The sequence below is a fragment of the Ziziphus jujuba genome, chromosome 2, assembly GCF_031755915.1.
Source record: "Ziziphus jujuba cultivar Dongzao chromosome 2, ASM3175591v1".
Classification (NCBI taxonomy): Eukaryota; Viridiplantae; Streptophyta; class Magnoliopsida; order Rosales; family Rhamnaceae; genus Ziziphus; species Ziziphus jujuba.
Genome location: NC_083380.1, coordinates 8647516 through 8664928, shown reverse-complemented (window position 1 = coordinate 8664928; position 17413 = coordinate 8647516). Strand labels below are relative to the sequence as shown.

At 35.7% G+C, this 17413-nt stretch overlaps 3 protein-coding genes across 3 annotated transcripts; 1 reads left to right on the top strand and 2 right to left on the bottom strand.

The window, feature by feature from the left end:
- Window positions 1–548: 548 nt before the first annotated feature.
- On the bottom strand, window positions 549–3717 carry LOC107418040 (uncharacterized). Its single transcript, XM_016026710.4, has 6 exons — window positions 3497–3717; window positions 2144–2189; window positions 1877–2003; window positions 1504–1574; window positions 1038–1144; window positions 549–872 (listed from the first exon to the last, which is right to left on the bottom strand). Exons 1-6 carry the CDS (start codon window positions 3626–3628, stop codon window positions 828–830), a joined length of 528 nt encoding a protein of 175 aa, XP_015882196.1. The 5' UTR covers window positions 3629–3717; the 3' UTR covers window positions 549–827.
- Window positions 3718–5650: 1933 nt separating this feature from the next.
- Window positions 5651–9947, top strand: LOC107418033 (SNF1-related protein kinase regulatory subunit gamma-1). The gene is made up of 6 exons (XM_016026699.4): window positions 5651–5996; window positions 6517–6689; window positions 7323–7493; window positions 7606–7881; window positions 8473–8636; window positions 9349–9947. Exons 1-6 carry the CDS (start codon window positions 5774–5776, stop codon window positions 9644–9646), a joined length of 1305 nt encoding a protein of 434 aa, XP_015882185.1. The 5' UTR covers window positions 5651–5773; the 3' UTR covers window positions 9647–9947.
- Window positions 9948–13269: 3322 nt separating this feature from the next.
- On the bottom strand, window positions 13270–15966 carry LOC107418032 (exocyst complex component EXO70B1). Its single transcript, XM_016026698.4, has one exon. The coding sequence runs from the start codon at window positions 15635–15637 to the stop codon at window positions 13652–13654; it is 1986 nt and encodes a 661-aa protein (XP_015882184.3). The 5' UTR covers window positions 15638–15966; the 3' UTR covers window positions 13270–13651.
- Between the last annotated feature and the right edge of the window lie 1447 nt (window positions 15967–17413).

Genomic DNA, 17413 nt, shown 5'->3' with positions numbered 1-17413 from the left:
TTTATGCTCTATTTGTGTCTTTGAAAGCTTAGGAGAGAAATAATGTTTTCGTTTTTGGTTTACGTGTTTCTTGTTTTTATTTCTTAGTAGTAGAATGTAGATGAAGCGGAAACCATACTGGTTTCGTTTCCTCTTCATTACAATTTTTTTTTTTTTTTTTTTTTTTGTTTCCCTCGTTCGTCCGTTGGTTTAAGTTCGAGATGGGACACAAACAACTGAAAAAGTTCGTGCTGACTTTGCATTGATTTATGAAATTTTCACCTGGGAAAGATGAAACAGGCCAACTTTGCTTGTTTTGGCTCTTTTTTAACAGAATTTCAGCTGGGTTATTTATTTTGTGCCGCTGAAAACTAAAATGAAGAAGAAAATTCCTTTGCAGTTTAAATTAGTCTTCATTTTAGAAAAGGCTCCCAAATCTGCCAGTCAAATGTGCAGAAAACGATGGCAAAAGAGGCGAACAAAGACTACCTAATAGGATTAACACCGGGATAGTAAATATGAATGGATCAAAGAATTTCACCTCTACTTTCTCAAAGCAAGGCAACAAATGAGTTAACCAGGATTGCTTCATTGTGAAAGAGGCAACTTTGTCCAAGGTGGCTTTAAAAGATATGAAACATAGGTACAAAAGCATTTCAAAGATTAACAGATCTTACAAGCTCCATTTTTTTCACTCACCCACCTTCCAAACCTCATTTTCCTGTTACATTATGAAAAACCCATGCGTAGATTTTCTGAAGTAACATCCAAAAAGATCAAAACCATCCAGTTTCATTATCTGAAGAGAGTACACATGAAGAGAGCGGATTTGTTCCTTGCCGTCTTAACTATGCTGAACCACTTGCACCTTTCAAGCGAGAAATCAGCTCATCCTGCATGCCACCATCAACCCATTGATAAATCAATTGAATCTAAATAAACAATTCACTTTTGAAATAAATAGAAAATTCATTAGATGGGATCTCTAAGAGAGAGAGAGAGAGGGAAAAAAAAAGAAAAAAAAAAAAGACTTGTGATAAAATTATCTTGATGCTTGCCTTCTTTCCTTTTAAAGAAAGACCTTTTGCCTTCAGAAGTGCACGAAGCCTCTCCACGGTTAAAGCCTGGTAGTCCCTAATCGGTGCTTGTTGGGTAGTTGATCCTTCTTTATTTTCAAAACCCATCACAAAGACACCAACTCAAATCAATGATGATAACAAGGTCCTTAAAAGGACCCATTAAGTAACAATTAGAAAACTTGAATATTTGAAACTAAGAAACCACAATTTTTAACCATTTTGGAACAACAAGGTTTTACAGATATGCAACTAGATTAGTCTACCTTGCCTATATTTAAGGATCTACTTACTTGTAAATGCCAACAAAGACATCCTACTTTTCCAAAAAGTAGACCAATTTCATTGAACCACATACAAACCTTCATATTTCCTTTTATTTTATTTTGCCAACTATTTGTCAATATATAATATCTCGCAAAGCAATACAAGAACCATCAGAATTTACCTTGTCGAGAACTACTATGACTATTGGATCTCTTAGCTGTAGGCCTGCTTTCGGGATGCCTTTCAGGAGCCCTATAAGCATGAATGAAAACAGTGTTAAGTGAGAATGCAAGAAACTTTTCTGGCAAGGGTAGATGACACAGAACACAACAACAATGCAAACCAACGAAACCAGATTCTAAACCAAGCAGCATCAACAAAATCATAACAATCGGTAATACAAAAAAGTTTTCTCCATAAACAGGTCTGTAAAACACGTGTGAATCTGAAACACAAAAAAAATGGATTTCTATTGGAATAAAACATGCACAAATGGATATTATTAACAAACAGCATCATAATCCATACTAAAAGATAAAAGCTGGTAGTACTACCTCTTTTTAGAACTTTCAGCTGCACCAGCACCGTTTGCATCCCTTGAACCAGATTCACTCTTCTTGTTCCTAAGTGTAAGCGACCTAATCAATATGTTTTGTTGATTTGTCTTTATTTGTTGACCCTCTGGACATACAACAAGAAGTTGTTGGATAAAAAGTGGTAATACAAACTAAATCTGTTTCACTATGCAAAACTCTTAAAAATAATAATAATAATAATAATAAACAAAAAAATAAAAAAAGAAGAAGAAGAAGAAAGAATACCTGGTGGCGATGTGTCATGAACACAAACATAAACTCGCATTCCACCCTGTTTTGTTTTTTTCAAAACACATAAACCAAAGTTCACACCCAGAGAAAGTGCCTAAAATCAAGATTTAATTGTCTACCCCATTAAGAAAGGATGCATCAATGCAATATTTAATATCAAAAGTGAATAGAGTAAAAGTGCTTAAGCAATGAGGGCCTAAGGGACATATGCTGCTGCTGCAATCATAGACCTCCACACAAAGAACACCAATGCCATATAATTATGTCTAAGCTAGTTCATAACAAAAGAATTATGAAAATGTTGAACAACTTTGTCTCCCACCCCCTCCCTATTCACGTGCTTCATTGGGCATTAACATTTACCACAATCAGAAAATAACAGTTTTTGAACAACAACACTTTCCTCCAATAAAAACACGTCATCATAACAAACCCAGAGCAGGACAATGCATAAGCTAAAAGAGAAAGTCCTACAAAGTTTAGAAGTTAGTGAACCAAATATAACTATCTATGAAGGCCTGGAATGGAAACTATATTCCGATTCTGGCACTAACTCAAGTTGGCTGTTTGGAGACATTACTTCCAATTAAGCAAATATGACAAGGACATGTATAAGTTAGCAGCTCAAAGATAATCTAAATACACCAAAACTCACAATTTGGCTCACATAAGTTAGCAGGCAAAGACACTTATCTTCCATCAAAGAAATGAAGTCTTTTTTCCCCTTGCCTCTAAGGACGAGATCGCATAGTGAGTATGATGCATTATAGGTAAGAGCAACAGAGATTTAGTCATATAAAATAAACAACAGAGATTTAGTCATATAAAATAGTTAGTGTACCTCTAAGGTACTGGGAAAGGGTTTTCAATTGCCCAAACTAGTTTCCTTTGTTAAATCAGATATACTGTACATTCTCTTTATAAGGCTAAACTATAGTCATCCATTGTTCCTAGTAATCCAATGATCCATTAAATTCCTTGCATATAAAAGTTTAAAACCCAATTTCATCACTAGCTTATTCTACGCAAAACAACAAAACCCAATCATCTAGCAAGATTGAATTTTTTTTTATTTTCATTTTCAAACCTAAATCAACCGAATAAAAAGATACGACCCTTGATCCAACATTATTTTAGTTCTCAACAACTGTAAAACGCAAAAATATCCTTGTTTCAGTCTCGGTTGAGTATTACTATTTTCAACTTCAAGTGGTACCAAAAACAAAAAACCTACAACCTTCTACATTCTCGCACAATTTCTAGGAAAACAAACAGAAAAAATAAAAATAAAAAAATAAAAAATCGAGGGTTTATGAAGATGGTAGAGTGATGAGAGGGAAAGATCACCGGATTTGAAGAGAGAACGGTGGAGGAGAAGAGGCCACGGGAAGGAAGGTTGGAGAGGAACTGGGAAGCGCCATTAGACGTTGGATTTGAATCAGACGGCTGCGAGGATGAGGAGGAGGAGGAGCCCTCCATTGCCCTCGAAGAACCCCCCAACAAGTGTTTGAGAAAAATAGTAGAGGAATGAGTCCAAATTGGTTCGTGAGGGCCGTTTAAAGTCTTTGTGACTAGTCGCTCTTATTTTCCCCATATATAGTGTATATGTTAAAAAATAATAAAAAATAATAATAATAATAAAAACTTGTCTCCGTAGATAATTAATCCTCACACTGAGCATAATCTTGGTAATTTGGTAAGCATTTTTATTGTATTTTTTTACAAAAATTTGTAAAGCATGACATCAAGTAATTTATTAAAAGAACACATTTTAATCTAATAAGTTTTGGTTAATTTTTTTCACCCAAAAAAAAAAAAATTTGGTTAATTTTGTTTGCTTGTATTATGTGTTTATTTACGTAAAGTTATAAGAACATAACCTACTTTATTTTAAAATTTCCAAATATTAAATTAAATAAATATATTGTTGAAAATTGCACAACCAACCACTCAACTCAAAGTGTCTTTATGCATTATTGTATATTTGAGAGTGATAGTAAAAAGCCTAAAATTACTTAAAAATAAAAATAAAAGTGTATGGGAAAAAAAAATGAAATTATTTTTTAATAATTATAATAGAAACACGAATTAGGTAATTTTTGAAAACTTACTTTTTAAAAAATATTAATCATTTCCAAACAAGTTTTTTAATATCCATCATCGCCCGAAGTGCTTCATGACTATTTCCTCGGCTCACATCAAAAGACTATCAAGGTAGCAACCAAATCATCAAATTCTTCTTTTTTTTTTTTTTTAAATAAGAATAAATATCAAATCTTTAAATAAAAGCAAGACTTTCTAGTTTGAGGACTGGTTATTATAATAGCCCAAGTTAGAGGGAATGGAAAGTTTTATTTTTTGATAGGGCATATGTTAAACATCTTGGGGCAAAAGACAGAATATCAAAATGATCCACCCAAAAAAATAAATGATCCTGATTTCGGGGATAATATAGTTAATTTGTCATTTAATACTTCTTAAAGGCAAATGTTAAAATTTTGTTAATGAAACATGGTCCACCTCTTAAATATTCCAATATGGTAAAATTGAACGAATTTTGAATCAAATGTATTGTGGATTTACTGAATTGAAATCAGAATATCATACCAAAGTTGTATCTTTATTTTTTGAGTTGCAAATCACCTCCTTATGTTTACGGTTCCTAGTAAGCTTTTAAGTCCATGGACTAAAAACCCATGTCACATAATTTCTATTAAATAATAACAAAGATAATTTAAAATGCGTGATAAGGAGGTTAATAACACGTAAAGATTTCACAAATCTATGGTATAAAATTATCAATAATTTGTACTTTTAAAACTAAAATTTCCATAAAATGATTTTTAATTTTATGGAATGCTAATTAAATTGGAATCATACACTATGTACTTGACACATTATCGGGCCCGACCTTATTCGATCATGATCCACTTAAAGCCCACCATTATAAAAAACAACCAAGCTCGAACCGATACGACCCGACCCAACGAATATTCAATTTACCAGCCCACTGATTTGCTAAAAAGTAACCGTCAAACTGCCTACGGAACCTACAAACTAGTTAAACCCACCCACGCGTCAAAATCGTAGCCACGTCATTCTTACACGTCCCCCATTATTCAGTGCCAAAACCAAAAACCAGCGCGCAAAGCTCGCTCCGGCGCACGTTAGAATCGCCCACCATTGTGGCCTGCATTAAAATCCGGATAAGCTCTGGAGGTTCTTTTCCAAAAAAAATTAATCAAAATATGAAATCGGATAAACATTAACGGACACTGCATCGGGCGTTGACCGGTCAACCTCATTAACAATAATGCATCTCCCATCATCAGGACCCTCCACGTGTCCAAACATACCCAATTGCGCTCCTTTCTCGATCAAAGTATGCCACTCCAACGGTCCAGATCTTCGGTATCCACGTAACGTGTGATGAGCGATGCAAATTAGTTTTTAGTGCCCCAATCATTTTCCCGGAGTTATTTAATGTCAGGGTAGAGATCGAATATTTGTCTGCTTCGCAGTGGCAGAGAGAAAATTTCTACAGAGAGAAAGCGCGCGAGACAGAGTGAGAGATAGAGAGAGTGTCGTAGAGAGAGAAAATTCATAGAGAGAGAGTGACCGGTGATGGTTGAGGTGGCGACGATGCAGATGCAGCGAGAGAAAATTCTAGAGAGAGAGAGTAGTATGGAGGAGAGTCGGAGTCCTCGGAGTCCAGAGGCGAAGCTTGGGATGCAGGTGGAGGATCTGTGGGATGTTCAAGAGCCACAGCTCACTCCCACTGAGAAGCTCAATGCTTGCTTTGAGAATGTTCCTGTCTCTGATTTCCCTCAGGCTCCTTCTGATCAAGGTCTATATATATACACAATTATATATATTGAATTTGCGCTTTTGTATGTGTGTGTGTGTATATATATATATATATTATTAGCTCCTTCTGATCAAGGTCTATATGTGTGTGTGTATATATATATATGGATGTATACCGTTATATACATTGAGTTTGTGCTTTTGTATGTGTTTATATTCATATATGTTGGATTTCGAATATGAATTTTGATGATGAAGGTGAAGTTTGTTGATATTTTGAACTTTAGCATTTACATGTTGTTCTGGATTGATTATTAGTGTGGAAAAGTTTGTTTTATGTATATATACATATATATATATATTTTTTTTTTGGTGAATTTTTAATTTTTGTTGTAGTGTGTGTGGATTGAATTGCCATTGGCAGAGCATTTGATAAGCCCTTTTTGGCACTCGCTTAATGGCAGATGGGTCACACTGAAAAATTTCATTTTTCCCAAGTATCGTTTATTAACATTATTTGGTTTATTGGCCTTATTTTTTGAATTTCTACTGTTAAACAGTGATTGAGATAAAATCAAACACTAGTCTGGCAGAAGCTGTTCAAATATTGGCTGAGCACAAAATTCTAAGTGCACCGGTGGTGGATGTTGATGCCCCTGAAGATGCTAGTTGGATTGACAGATACCTTGGAATGGTTGAGTTTGCAGGAATTGTTGTCTGGATTGTGCATCAGGTTAGCATGCCAAGCCAATCTTTACTCTTTGGCATTGGGTTGAAATTGAATGATATCTTTAAATATTTTTAGATTTTTGGGGAAAATAGAAATAGAAATTGAAACTAAAGATTTTATTTTGATTTTCCATCAATTTTGGTACCTCTGAAAATTAAAAACTTACCATCCACGACGTGGTTCATGAAAATATAGTTTGTTTATCTTTTTACTTGTTGCCAAAGCAACTACAATATCGAAATTGTTGTAAGAGCAATTTTGTTGAGCGAAGGTATACTTTCTTGAAATGTCTTATTTGTCTAAAAGATTGATGGATTGTTATTGGAAGGAACATATGTTCCTGATGCTTTTATATGCTATTAAAGAATGTATTAAATTCTACTGTTGGTCTACATGCTGATGCAAATTAAAGTTCATCTGTTATCGAAGGTGGTGTAGCATTGAGCCAACAAATATATATGCTCTCAGTTTATCAATATATCCTATCGTGATTTATATGGTAGATGAAACTTGGAACGGATGTCAACGTTCCATTTCAAAAATTAAACTGATGAGAACTAGTTATGTCGCCAGTTTATAAGTTGTCTATCGTCATAGTGGAGAAACTGCAAACATGATGCTTTGTGCTCTTGACAGTCAGAACCCCCTTCTCCTAGGAGTCCAAGGAGTCCAACTGCTCTTGAGGCAGCAGCTACTGGGATGATTGCTTCTCTTGAACTTGGAGATTTAGGCCCTGAATCTGCAGCAAAAACTTCTGGAAACTTTTTTGAGGCTCTGACTTCATCAGATTTTTACAAGAACACAAAGGTTTTACTTCTAACTCTCCTTAAAAATAAATTTATGCCATATTTCAGTGGCTGTGGAACTTTTTACTCTCACATGAATTGCTGGTGATGCATATTAATCTCTGAGCATACAGGTCCGAGATATATCAGGTTCATTCCGCTGGGCCCCATTTCTTGCTTTGCAAAAATCCAATTCATTTTTGACCATGCTGTTGCTGCTTTCAAAGTACAAAATGAAGAGTGTTCCTGTAGTTGATTTGGGCGAGGGAAAGATTGATAACATTATCACACAACCAGCTGTGATTCACATGCTAGCAGAATGTACTGGACTTCACTGGTTTGAGAGTTGGGGAACCAAAAAGATATCCGAACTTGGCCTTCCCACAATGACTCCTAATCAAATTATCAAGGTGTGTGACTGTTTCTCACTTCTCAGTTAAGTTTCCTTTGGTAGATGTCAGGATTTTGGGTTCTCAAGGTCATATACTACACTTCTTTAAGTCATTAATTTATGCATGCTCGCCAGAGGGATCAGTGCTAGCTTCATTACAAAAGAATGAAAATCATGAAATACATTTCACTTGTGTCTGTTTCTTGAGCTGATAAGTTAGATGCATATGAAAGGACAACCTCTAGATGTAATGAATTCTGTAATGATCATGATGCAATTTTTTGTTAGAGTACTATCTTGACCGCACCCTCACCTATAATTTCTGTTTCAACCCTTAACTATTTTCTTGTTGGATATCTGCTTGAAGGTGTTTTGCGTAGGACATGATTTCTAAAGAACAATAATAGTATATAGTTGAGAAATGAGGATGCATTCAGAATGGATAATCCTTTAGAGTAGGAAGTGACATGTGTTTGTAGCGACAATTAGTTTAAGTTTTCCACTTCTCAACAATATTTTGTTAGAAGACTCCCCATCTCTGGGAAGATAACAACATAATGATTATATATGTTTGTGATTCCTCGGCAATGCCAACTTCTTTCTGTTGCAGGTGCACGAGGATGAACCAGTGCTCCAAGCATTCAAGCTAATGAGGAAAAAGAGGATTGGAGGGGTACCTGTAATTGAAACTGGTGGCAACAAGGCAGTAGGTAATATAAGCTTAAGAGACGTCCATTTCTTGCTTACTGCACCGGAGATCTACCATGATTACAGGTACATAGCTGGAATTGAATCTCTGAATTGTTCTTTGATGTGGTTACACCGTCTCTCTTTCGATGCTAAGAAGTTCTAAGGGACCTAATTTCCATTAACAGTAAAACTAAAAGTTGATGTTCTTAGGAGCTTATAGACAAGTAAGACTTGCTGGAGTTCGTTGCCAAAGAAAAAAATTTGCCAGAGTTCCTAGACAAGTGGAAGCCGCTGACTTTGTATAGCTTAAAATAATTTCTGCTATTTCACATAAAGAAGTAATTTGCATATTAGACCCCTTCCTTAACACAGTTTGATTTAGTTGGTTTATTCCATTCTAAGATTCCATGCTAGATGCACTAATGACTAACAAGGACCTGGTTACGTTCCCCACCATGCATATTGAACTTCTTAACAAAGTTTAGTCTTTGTAGGCTATAACTTCTTCATAACGCCATATCCTGCTATGTACCTACAGTGTAACTATTTAGATTAACTTTCTGTACTTAACTAACATAAAAAACAAAATGTGGAGACTAAAAGTAGTTGTCTAATTGGCTCCCGCTCCGTATAAGCTTTATTTATGTTTGTTAGTTGGTCATGGCATTAATCAATATACATAGGTTTTCGGTTGATGCTGTGCTTTATAAAATTGCTTTCCATGTACCCATCCTTAAAGCTATATTATCATGTCCATCTGCTTATTTGCACGCCCATTACTTTTGTCATGCTACAGATCTATCACAGCAAAGAACTTCCTGACAGCAGTTAGAAACCACTTAGAAAAGCATAAAGAGGCCTCCCCACTGCTGGGTAAGATGATCACGTGCACAAAGGATCAAACAATTAAAGACTTGATTCTGATGCTGGATGCTAAGAAGGTTCACAGAGCATATGTTGTGGCTGAAAATGGAGATCTGGAAGGAGTAATCACACTTAGAGATATCATCTCAAGGCTAGTTCACGAGCCCCGTGGATATTTTGGTGATTTCTTTGACGGTGTTCTTCCACTGCCCCAGAACAGCAGAGTATAAGAGGTACTCAGAGTCAAATTCTGATAATTTTCCTAATGATTCAGTACTATTCTTCTTCTTCTTCTTCTTCTTCTTCTTCTTTCACTGTATTTATCTCTTCCCTTTTCCTAAGCTTGCTATCTGTGGGGTGGGTTGAATCGTGAATATGGTGACTGTAACATAGGCAAAGCCCTTGTAATTAATGCCTTCTGCAGTTTGTCATGCATTTTATCTTTTTACTCTATCCATGAGCTCCATCCGAGCGTTTTTGTTGGAGAAAAAAAAAAAAAAAAAAATCTAATAAGAGGGAACTATTCTTTCATCTGTATTTTTGCTATTATTATTATTTTCTTGCTGAATAATTTCTTATATTAAATTTTTCTTGGTGAATAATTTCTTATATTAAATTTTTATTCATTTTGCTTGCTAATTCTGATGGCTGGTTTACCTCTTAATATGTTACATAGCTGTCTTCAGATCAGACAGGCTCCGTATGGGTAAAGGGAGGTTGTTTTCTGGTTTTCATTTGAAAACTAAAATTTGTGTTTTCTGAAATCAAAAACAGTTTGTAGGCTCTTAAAATACTTTCTTATTAGTTCACAACTGGTGCACAACTGTATCCCTGGAGGATGACTGGAGTAACTTTTTTTCAGCACCGTTTTCCAACTTTGCACTGGGAAAAAACTATAGTGTCTGGAAAGGATGAAACTGATTCTGATAAGCCAACAATCAAAACTCTGATTATTACAGTTTTTATTGGTAAACGTGAGTCATTTTATTGGGATACTGGATTTGGAGGGTTTTCTTTGGAAGCTTTCCATGCATGAATCCATCTCTTTTTTCTGTCACACCTTTCCATGCGAGAATACAGCTTTCTTCTTTTTTATTTATTTATTTATTTATTTGTTTTGGGCTTACACCACCGGACTTTGACAGACATGGCCTTTTTTTCAAAATATGAAAATGGCAAAGGGGCTAGAAATTGTCTATGCTGCACTGAATAAGCCTAATCCATGGCATGGGTATTCCAATGCAACATTTATGGGTTGGTTAGACTTTTCATGCCTCACTCCAAATAATTAATGCGTCAAAGTTGCCGAATTGAGTAACATATGATTATATTATACAAATGACGGCTTCTTTCTGCTATGCACTCTCTTTTTTTTTCTTTTTTTTTTTAGTTATTTATTTGTCTTTTCTTCTGTGTCTTTTTTAAACTTCTATTAGAATGTAGATGCAGATTTATTTTATATATTTTAAGGTTTTTCTGTACAACAAATCTCTTATATCAGGTTGAGCGCGTTAATTATATTATAGCGAAGTGCTTAGCATTGTTATAAGATTTTTAGTCACGTCCATTAAATTTGTATGCGTTTGTGTAATTGAATTGTGTCTATCTGTCAAAATTAAATTGAAAAGGTGGATTTAAAAGTGGACCTATTAAGAAACTAACTAATCTATAGATGTTTCATACATGAAAACCCAAATACGGAGAGAGAAAGAAGGGACGGCCTGAATTTGCAACTTTTTCTTCTTTAATTTTGTTTGTGTTATGTATTTGGATTAAGGAGCTTATTTTGCAAATTATCAACCACTATTGGGTGTCATGTCAACTTTAAAATAGCAAACCAACCTTAATGAGTCTTTAACAAGTCTATAGAATGTCATTTTCATTGTCGGAACTCTTATCCACTTTTGAACACCGATTCATCTACTGGCTTCACCCACATGCTGATGCACCAACCGAATAAACAGAGTCGTTAGAAGGGGAAACAAGGAGGGACTTTGGGGTCAAGTTTTATGGGTCCTTGAATGGCTTCATTATTAAAAGACAAAAACCGGGCATATCAGCCAATGAAACCACCGAAAAAGACGCTGTTTTGCCATAGCCAAAAAGCAGCAAGGAGGACCTTTTGGCTCAGTTTGTTTGACCACCTAACCTAACTCACATCTAGGTTTGGAGAGACATCGGTGGTCTGCAAGCGAGGAGTGTCTGTGCAGGGAATCCCATGGTTTCGAATCCTTTCCAGTTTCAGCACCAGACATTGCAATTTTTTGTGGTGGAACTTGTATCAAGCAGGTGGGGTTCACCAATACAATCAAATTGGTGGATTGGGTCTTGGTCCTTTTTGGAAAAGATTCCTACTTCAACCGACTAGTATGCCAATAATTAATCAAGCTTGGTTTTCAAATGGCTCTAACCTCTAAAACGATAGTTGAAATACTCTTTCTACCCTGTTTTTTGTTAAAACAGTAACAGAACACTGAAGAGTTTCTATAAGTGTTTGAATTAACTATCATAAAGAAGTAAAACAAGGACAGGAAAGAGAGAGAGAGAGAGAGAGAGAGAGAGAGACCATGTAGGAACGAATTTGAGTTTCTCAATTTCGACAGCCAACGTGTGTGTATGTGGGTGATTCTACAAGTACAACTCCATTATTTAATTGGTTGGTTGGTTTTTCACATCATTGGCCCTCGTATTTGTTTAGCAACCCACTCTCCAATAATCAAACCTGCGTACTTGTCTACTTGTGCGAGAGAGGGCTTTGAAATCCACCTAACGCTGTCTTGACTAATGTAATTTTCAATTTCTTTAACAAAAAGGCTATTATTATGAGCAGTAGACTAAACAATCTATAATCTAATCCAGAACTACCATATCTTTCCAACTACATAAATCCTATCCATGGCTCTAATATAATAAAAACAAATACCTGAATGCATCCCAATATGAAAGATATCTCAAGATTGAACCTACACTGGTTATATAAATTGAAAGCTCATAAACTGCAGATAAAGTTTTTGGGCTTTTTGTGATCTTCTGCTTATTAAAATCCCTTTGGATTAATATAATACTAAATAACATAAGTGTCACCGGGCCAAACCAATATCAAGGTATGGAATTCGAATCCTAATGAAAAGGACCAACACCACCAACTCTTCTAGCTCTACTTTTCGCCTCTAGCATTTAATTACATAATAAACGCATTGTATTATACTTGATTGAAACCTTAACGCTTATTGAAACCTTAACGCTTAGAACCTTTTATTCTACTGACCTTCGTAATTACTAGGGCATTTAAGCCAACTTCTTAAGAGACATAATTGAGGATTTGACAAACTTCATGTTTTGGCATCAAGATTACTGAACCGATCAACTTAGTAAGTTTTAGCATCAAATATTTGTAACTTTCTTTTATCCCAACCGCATCCAGAATGTTAACTTGAACATTAGAATTTCTTGCCAAGGTTCTCCGATGTAAAGTTTTTCACACCGGACTGATCATATTGACAATCTACAAACTAAATTATAGCTAAATTTCAATTCCATCCATCAATAGCATCTTTGCTCCCCAACGGAATAACCCATCAACTAAAACTTGAGTTCCTTCAGAGAAAGACACTATAGAGTACCTGGTCATTCCACCATTTTACCGACGACAAAATCATTCAAACCCGAGGTTGCAGTACCATGCGCCTGAAAATTGTTTCTCGCACAAAAACATATTCTACCACATACTTGCAATTCCATAATATATAATATGTTATAGAAAAAATTATTAGTTCTCCATACACTCATGAGATCTTATCAAAGTTCTAAATAACTTAAGACTGCAAATTTTGTGAATATGAAAAAGGGCAAATTTTGTGAATATGAAAAAGGGAAAAACAGACACAAATATACAGTTGCAGAAATTTTGCAGCATACGTAACATACAGAAGCTGATGGCCACACTATTACTCCAAATCTGATAGAGATTCATGGCAACAAAATACATGAACCATCAAAATCCACACAATACAAAACCTACAATCTATTAAAAAAAAAAAAAATGTACAAAAATTATTACAGTATATAAAGAGGGGGTGGGGAAAATTGTCTTTCACAAAAACCTGTGTTTATAACATCAACACCAGCAGAATAAATAAGCATATCATCAACTACAACAAGGGAAGGGGATTTCCGTTCCAACTAGTCTTTTGAACAAAGCAGGTGGCTTACCTGTTACAAGAGCCAATTGTATCTTATGTACTTTTTCTTCTCGGATGGTGCAGAACACATGGTGTACCTTCAAACAAATCCAACAAATAGTTCTCTAAATCCTCTGGTGTGTACTTTATGTACTTCCCAGAACTCCTTCCACTCTCTAGCTGATTACCAAACCTCCCCATAAAAGAGCGGTATGCGGGAATTACCTTCTCCGATATAGATATTCGAAGCTCTTCTCGGAGTTGATCATCTGGGACTTTCCAAGCAGTCTGAATCCTGTAAATTTCTTCAAAGTTGGCATTGAAATTCTTAAACCTTTCCTTCAAAGCCACCTTGGAGGCATTACTTGAACTCCCACCAATCCCTTCATCCTTCAAACAGGACAAGGTCTTGGTCCAAGAAGCCCTTAGATAACTTGTGGCATATTGACGAATCTGGCCCCTGTGTTTTCGAATCCAGTGGTCTCCCAATAGCTTTCGAAGGTCAGAATCCTTCACTTTCTGCACTATGTACAGAATGTTGTTCATCAAAAATATATATTGCATTGCACCATCCTCATAAAGTCTAGATTTTTCCTCCAAATTCGCCTCCAAAGCGGTTATCAACAACAACAATCTACGCGCTATCACAGACTCAGTTTCTAACTGGTTACTACTACGATCACCATAATCATTCTGGGAAACATTAAAATCTTCATCTCCATCCAATAAAAGCGAGTCCAGAGTTTCACTATAATCCACAAGAAGCCTCACATAATTCATCACATAACGCGTCAGAGGGTGAATTTCACCATTCAGCATCGGCTTCTTAGAAGTCTCACCTTGAACAGCTTTCTCAAACTCAGCAAATGTTGCTCTAGCAGCATCACCGAGCCCCGCTAGAGCTCCACGAGCCTCGCCGACTACGAATTCATCGGTAACCATGGCTTCCAAGTCCGGGAACACATCGGCAAGGGCATCATACATATCCAATATCCTAAACAGCTTCTCCGGCGACTTCTTGCCGATTGCCACGGCATCTCCGAAATTCAACAACTGCATCACACACGCTTTTGCAGTTTCATTGAAACAAATCTCTTTGATTTCATCGGACCCATTAAAAATCTGATCGCATAGTCTTCTCTCCCCGGTTAAAAGCACTCGAACAGCAATCTTAACGGCTTGAATCCACTTCTTCATCTTTTCATCCAAACTCTTCCAATCAATTCTATGGACTTCCTCTATGCTTAGCTTCTCAACACCCAGAATCACAAGGCACTCATCCAAAGCATCACGTCGGACATTACTATAAGCCTGAACGCATTCTTTCTCATACCCAGACTGAACCATCCGATCCGCAATCTCTTTCAGCTCAACAACAGCATCTGGATGAATCAAATCCACATAAACATCATCTCCCAAGCTCCCACCTCTCTCATGGAACCTTCCGCCAGCGGCGGTGGAACCGCCATCACGGTCTTCCTCACCGAAACTCTCGAAATCCTCGTCGATTTCGCCATCGTTGGAAGCGAAAGAGAGCGAAACCCTACGAATCGAACCGTAAAGCCGATCGGCGTCGAGAGGGACCGTGTTCCGAATCAATATGTGTCTGAACTCGTCCTCGAGCCGAGACATAGCGAGTTGGATCGCTTTCTCGGCCCGGTCCACAAACTCAGTGCTGGACCGGATCGAAAAGTCCTCGATCAAGTTCAAGATCTCATCAACAGCTTGTAAATACTCATCGGTCTCAGGGGACGAGTCTTCCCAATTGTTATGATGAGAATGTCTAGAAGCTTCGGAATTCGAATCCTCCCACCGGAAAATCACTTTCTCGGCTGCCTCGAACCTGTCCTCACCGGCCTTCGAATCCTCACCGTTGATCAAATCGCTGATATTTGAAAGCCGGTTATCGAAGCTCGAGAAGATCAACAACATGTCTTCCGTAACCTCTTTAGGCGTGTTGAGACTCTTCACGATCTGCTGAGCTGTGGCAAGTACTCGGTCTTCCCCTCCACTTCCGATACTTGTAGTCGTAGTAGCCATGTCTGAAAATTTTCTTCAAAAGTCTTAGGGTTTTTTTTTAGGTTAAAGAAGAAGAAGGGAAGGTGAAAGGGCGTGTTTGGTAACAGAGACAAACAAAACACTACAACTTCGAAGAAGAAGAGAAACAAACTGTTTGGTAATCCATTTAACGTTGTGATCAGACAAGATTAAGGTTGTCCAATTTTTTTTCAAATAAAAAAAATAAACATGAAAATCGATTGCACACAGACAGAGAGACTAGAGAGAGACTCTGTTTGGCCGGCTGGTTTTAGAACAAGAAAATGTAAGGAGTGACTTGCGGAGAACTCTCTTATCGTGCTTTTTGGGGGTTTGGACTTTTTGGAGAGCTCGGGGATTTTTTTTCTACAGTCGGTTAAACCCGCTGTTACGTTGACTTACCCATAGCATTTCGACACCTGTATTTGATTTTCTCCTTTAATTCGGATTTTATGATCCGGATTCCGGATCCGTTTTTGAAAAGTTTTTAATTTGATTAAATCAATTGGAAAAAGAAAAACTATAAACAGTGGAAGAAAATGATGTGCGTGCTAGATATTTATTATTTAAGACACCATGTGGGTGCTATTTTGATAATTAATATTCAAAATATGCAGGTGTCCTTGCCACTTTTCATTGATTGATAAATTAATTTTTTTTATATGGATGAACAAGTGGATGAGGAGGAATTTGTTATTAAATCTTTTATTGTGGTCTACTTTGAGAATTTTCTCAATGAAAGGAAAATAATAATAATAATAATAATAATAATATTAAAATACTTTCAACTTGATGTCGGAGTTCTTTAAAAAAAAAAAAAAAAAAACAGTTGGTGTCTGAATGAAATTGAAAATGGGTATTTAATTTATAAATAACTTTAGTTTCTTTTCTTATTGGTTATGTTTGTTTATGTTCTTCAATTCTCTGGTTATATTTGTTTATGTTCTTCAACTGAGAATTGAAAGATCTTTAGCACAATGTACATTCAACATTACTAGAAAAAAACAGTGTACATTGAACAAATTCAATATGACAAAAATAACTAAAATGATTTGAATTTGTCAAATATTTTATTTTAATTTTATTTATTATAAATTCTATTTGTTTTATTTTCATTTCATGTCTTGTTATAAGAAAAATAAATTATGTAGAAAAAATAAATGAAGGAAATAAATTATGTAGAAAAAATAAAGAAAGGACTCAAAAACATAGTTACAGAATTCACTTCAACGATTAAAGTTTCAATTGGGTTTTGAACTTTTGTGTTCGAATTTCACTCCATAATATATATATAGATATAGAGAGAGAGTATAGTGATTGTATAGATACAATAAGTTTGATATGATAAGTATTGGGAAGCATTTCCAAATACGATAAAGATATTAGACAAATAATGTTCAATTAATTTAATCTAAAAATTCATATTTATTAATATAAATATTTCACTAAAATATATATGTATAATATTAATCTATACGGAAAAACTATATTTTTTAATCTTATTATTATTTAAAATAAAAAAATAAAAATCTATGCACCTATGTTCTTCAAACTTCTATTATTTCATGGGCACACAAACAAAACATTCATTTGGGTACATCAAAAGCATAAAGTTCAGGTCAGCTGATTGCGTCCCAAAAACAATACGTCAGCCGACTGAAATTCATCAATAAGAAAAGTCAGCTGATTGAACGGTAAGACATTATATCAAAATAATAAGTACATAGATTTATGGTTTGTTTGGCTTATTATTTTGGTTGGTAGATAAACAAAAGGGTT

Coding starts and splice junctions, on each gene's coding strand:
- LOC107418040 (XM_016026710.4), bottom strand. CDS start 3,628: ATGGAGGGCTCCTCCTCCTCCTCATCCTCGCAGCCGTCTGATTCAAAT. Junction 1,575..1,876: donor GCTGAAAGTTCTAAAAAGAG/GTAGTACTACCA, acceptor TCATGCTTATAG/GGCTCCTGAAAGGCATCCCG. Junction 873..1,037: donor TTTCTTTAAAAGGAAAGAAG/GCAAGCATCAAG, acceptor GGTGGCATGCAG/GATGAGCTGATTTCTCGCTT.
- LOC107418033 (XM_016026699.4), top strand. CDS start 5,774: ATGGTTGAGGTGGCGACGATGCAGATGCAGCGAGAGAAAATTCTAGAG. Junction 7,494..7,605: donor ATTTTTACAAGAACACAAAG/GTTTTACTTCTA, acceptor CTGAGCATACAG/GTCCGAGATATATCAGGTTC. Junction 8,637..9,348: donor GAGATCTACCATGATTACAG/GTACATAGCTGG, acceptor GTCATGCTACAG/ATCTATCACAGCAAAGAACT.
- LOC107418032 (XM_016026698.4), bottom strand. CDS start 15,637: ATGGCTACTACGACTACAAGTATCGGAAGTGGAGGGGAAGACCGAGTA.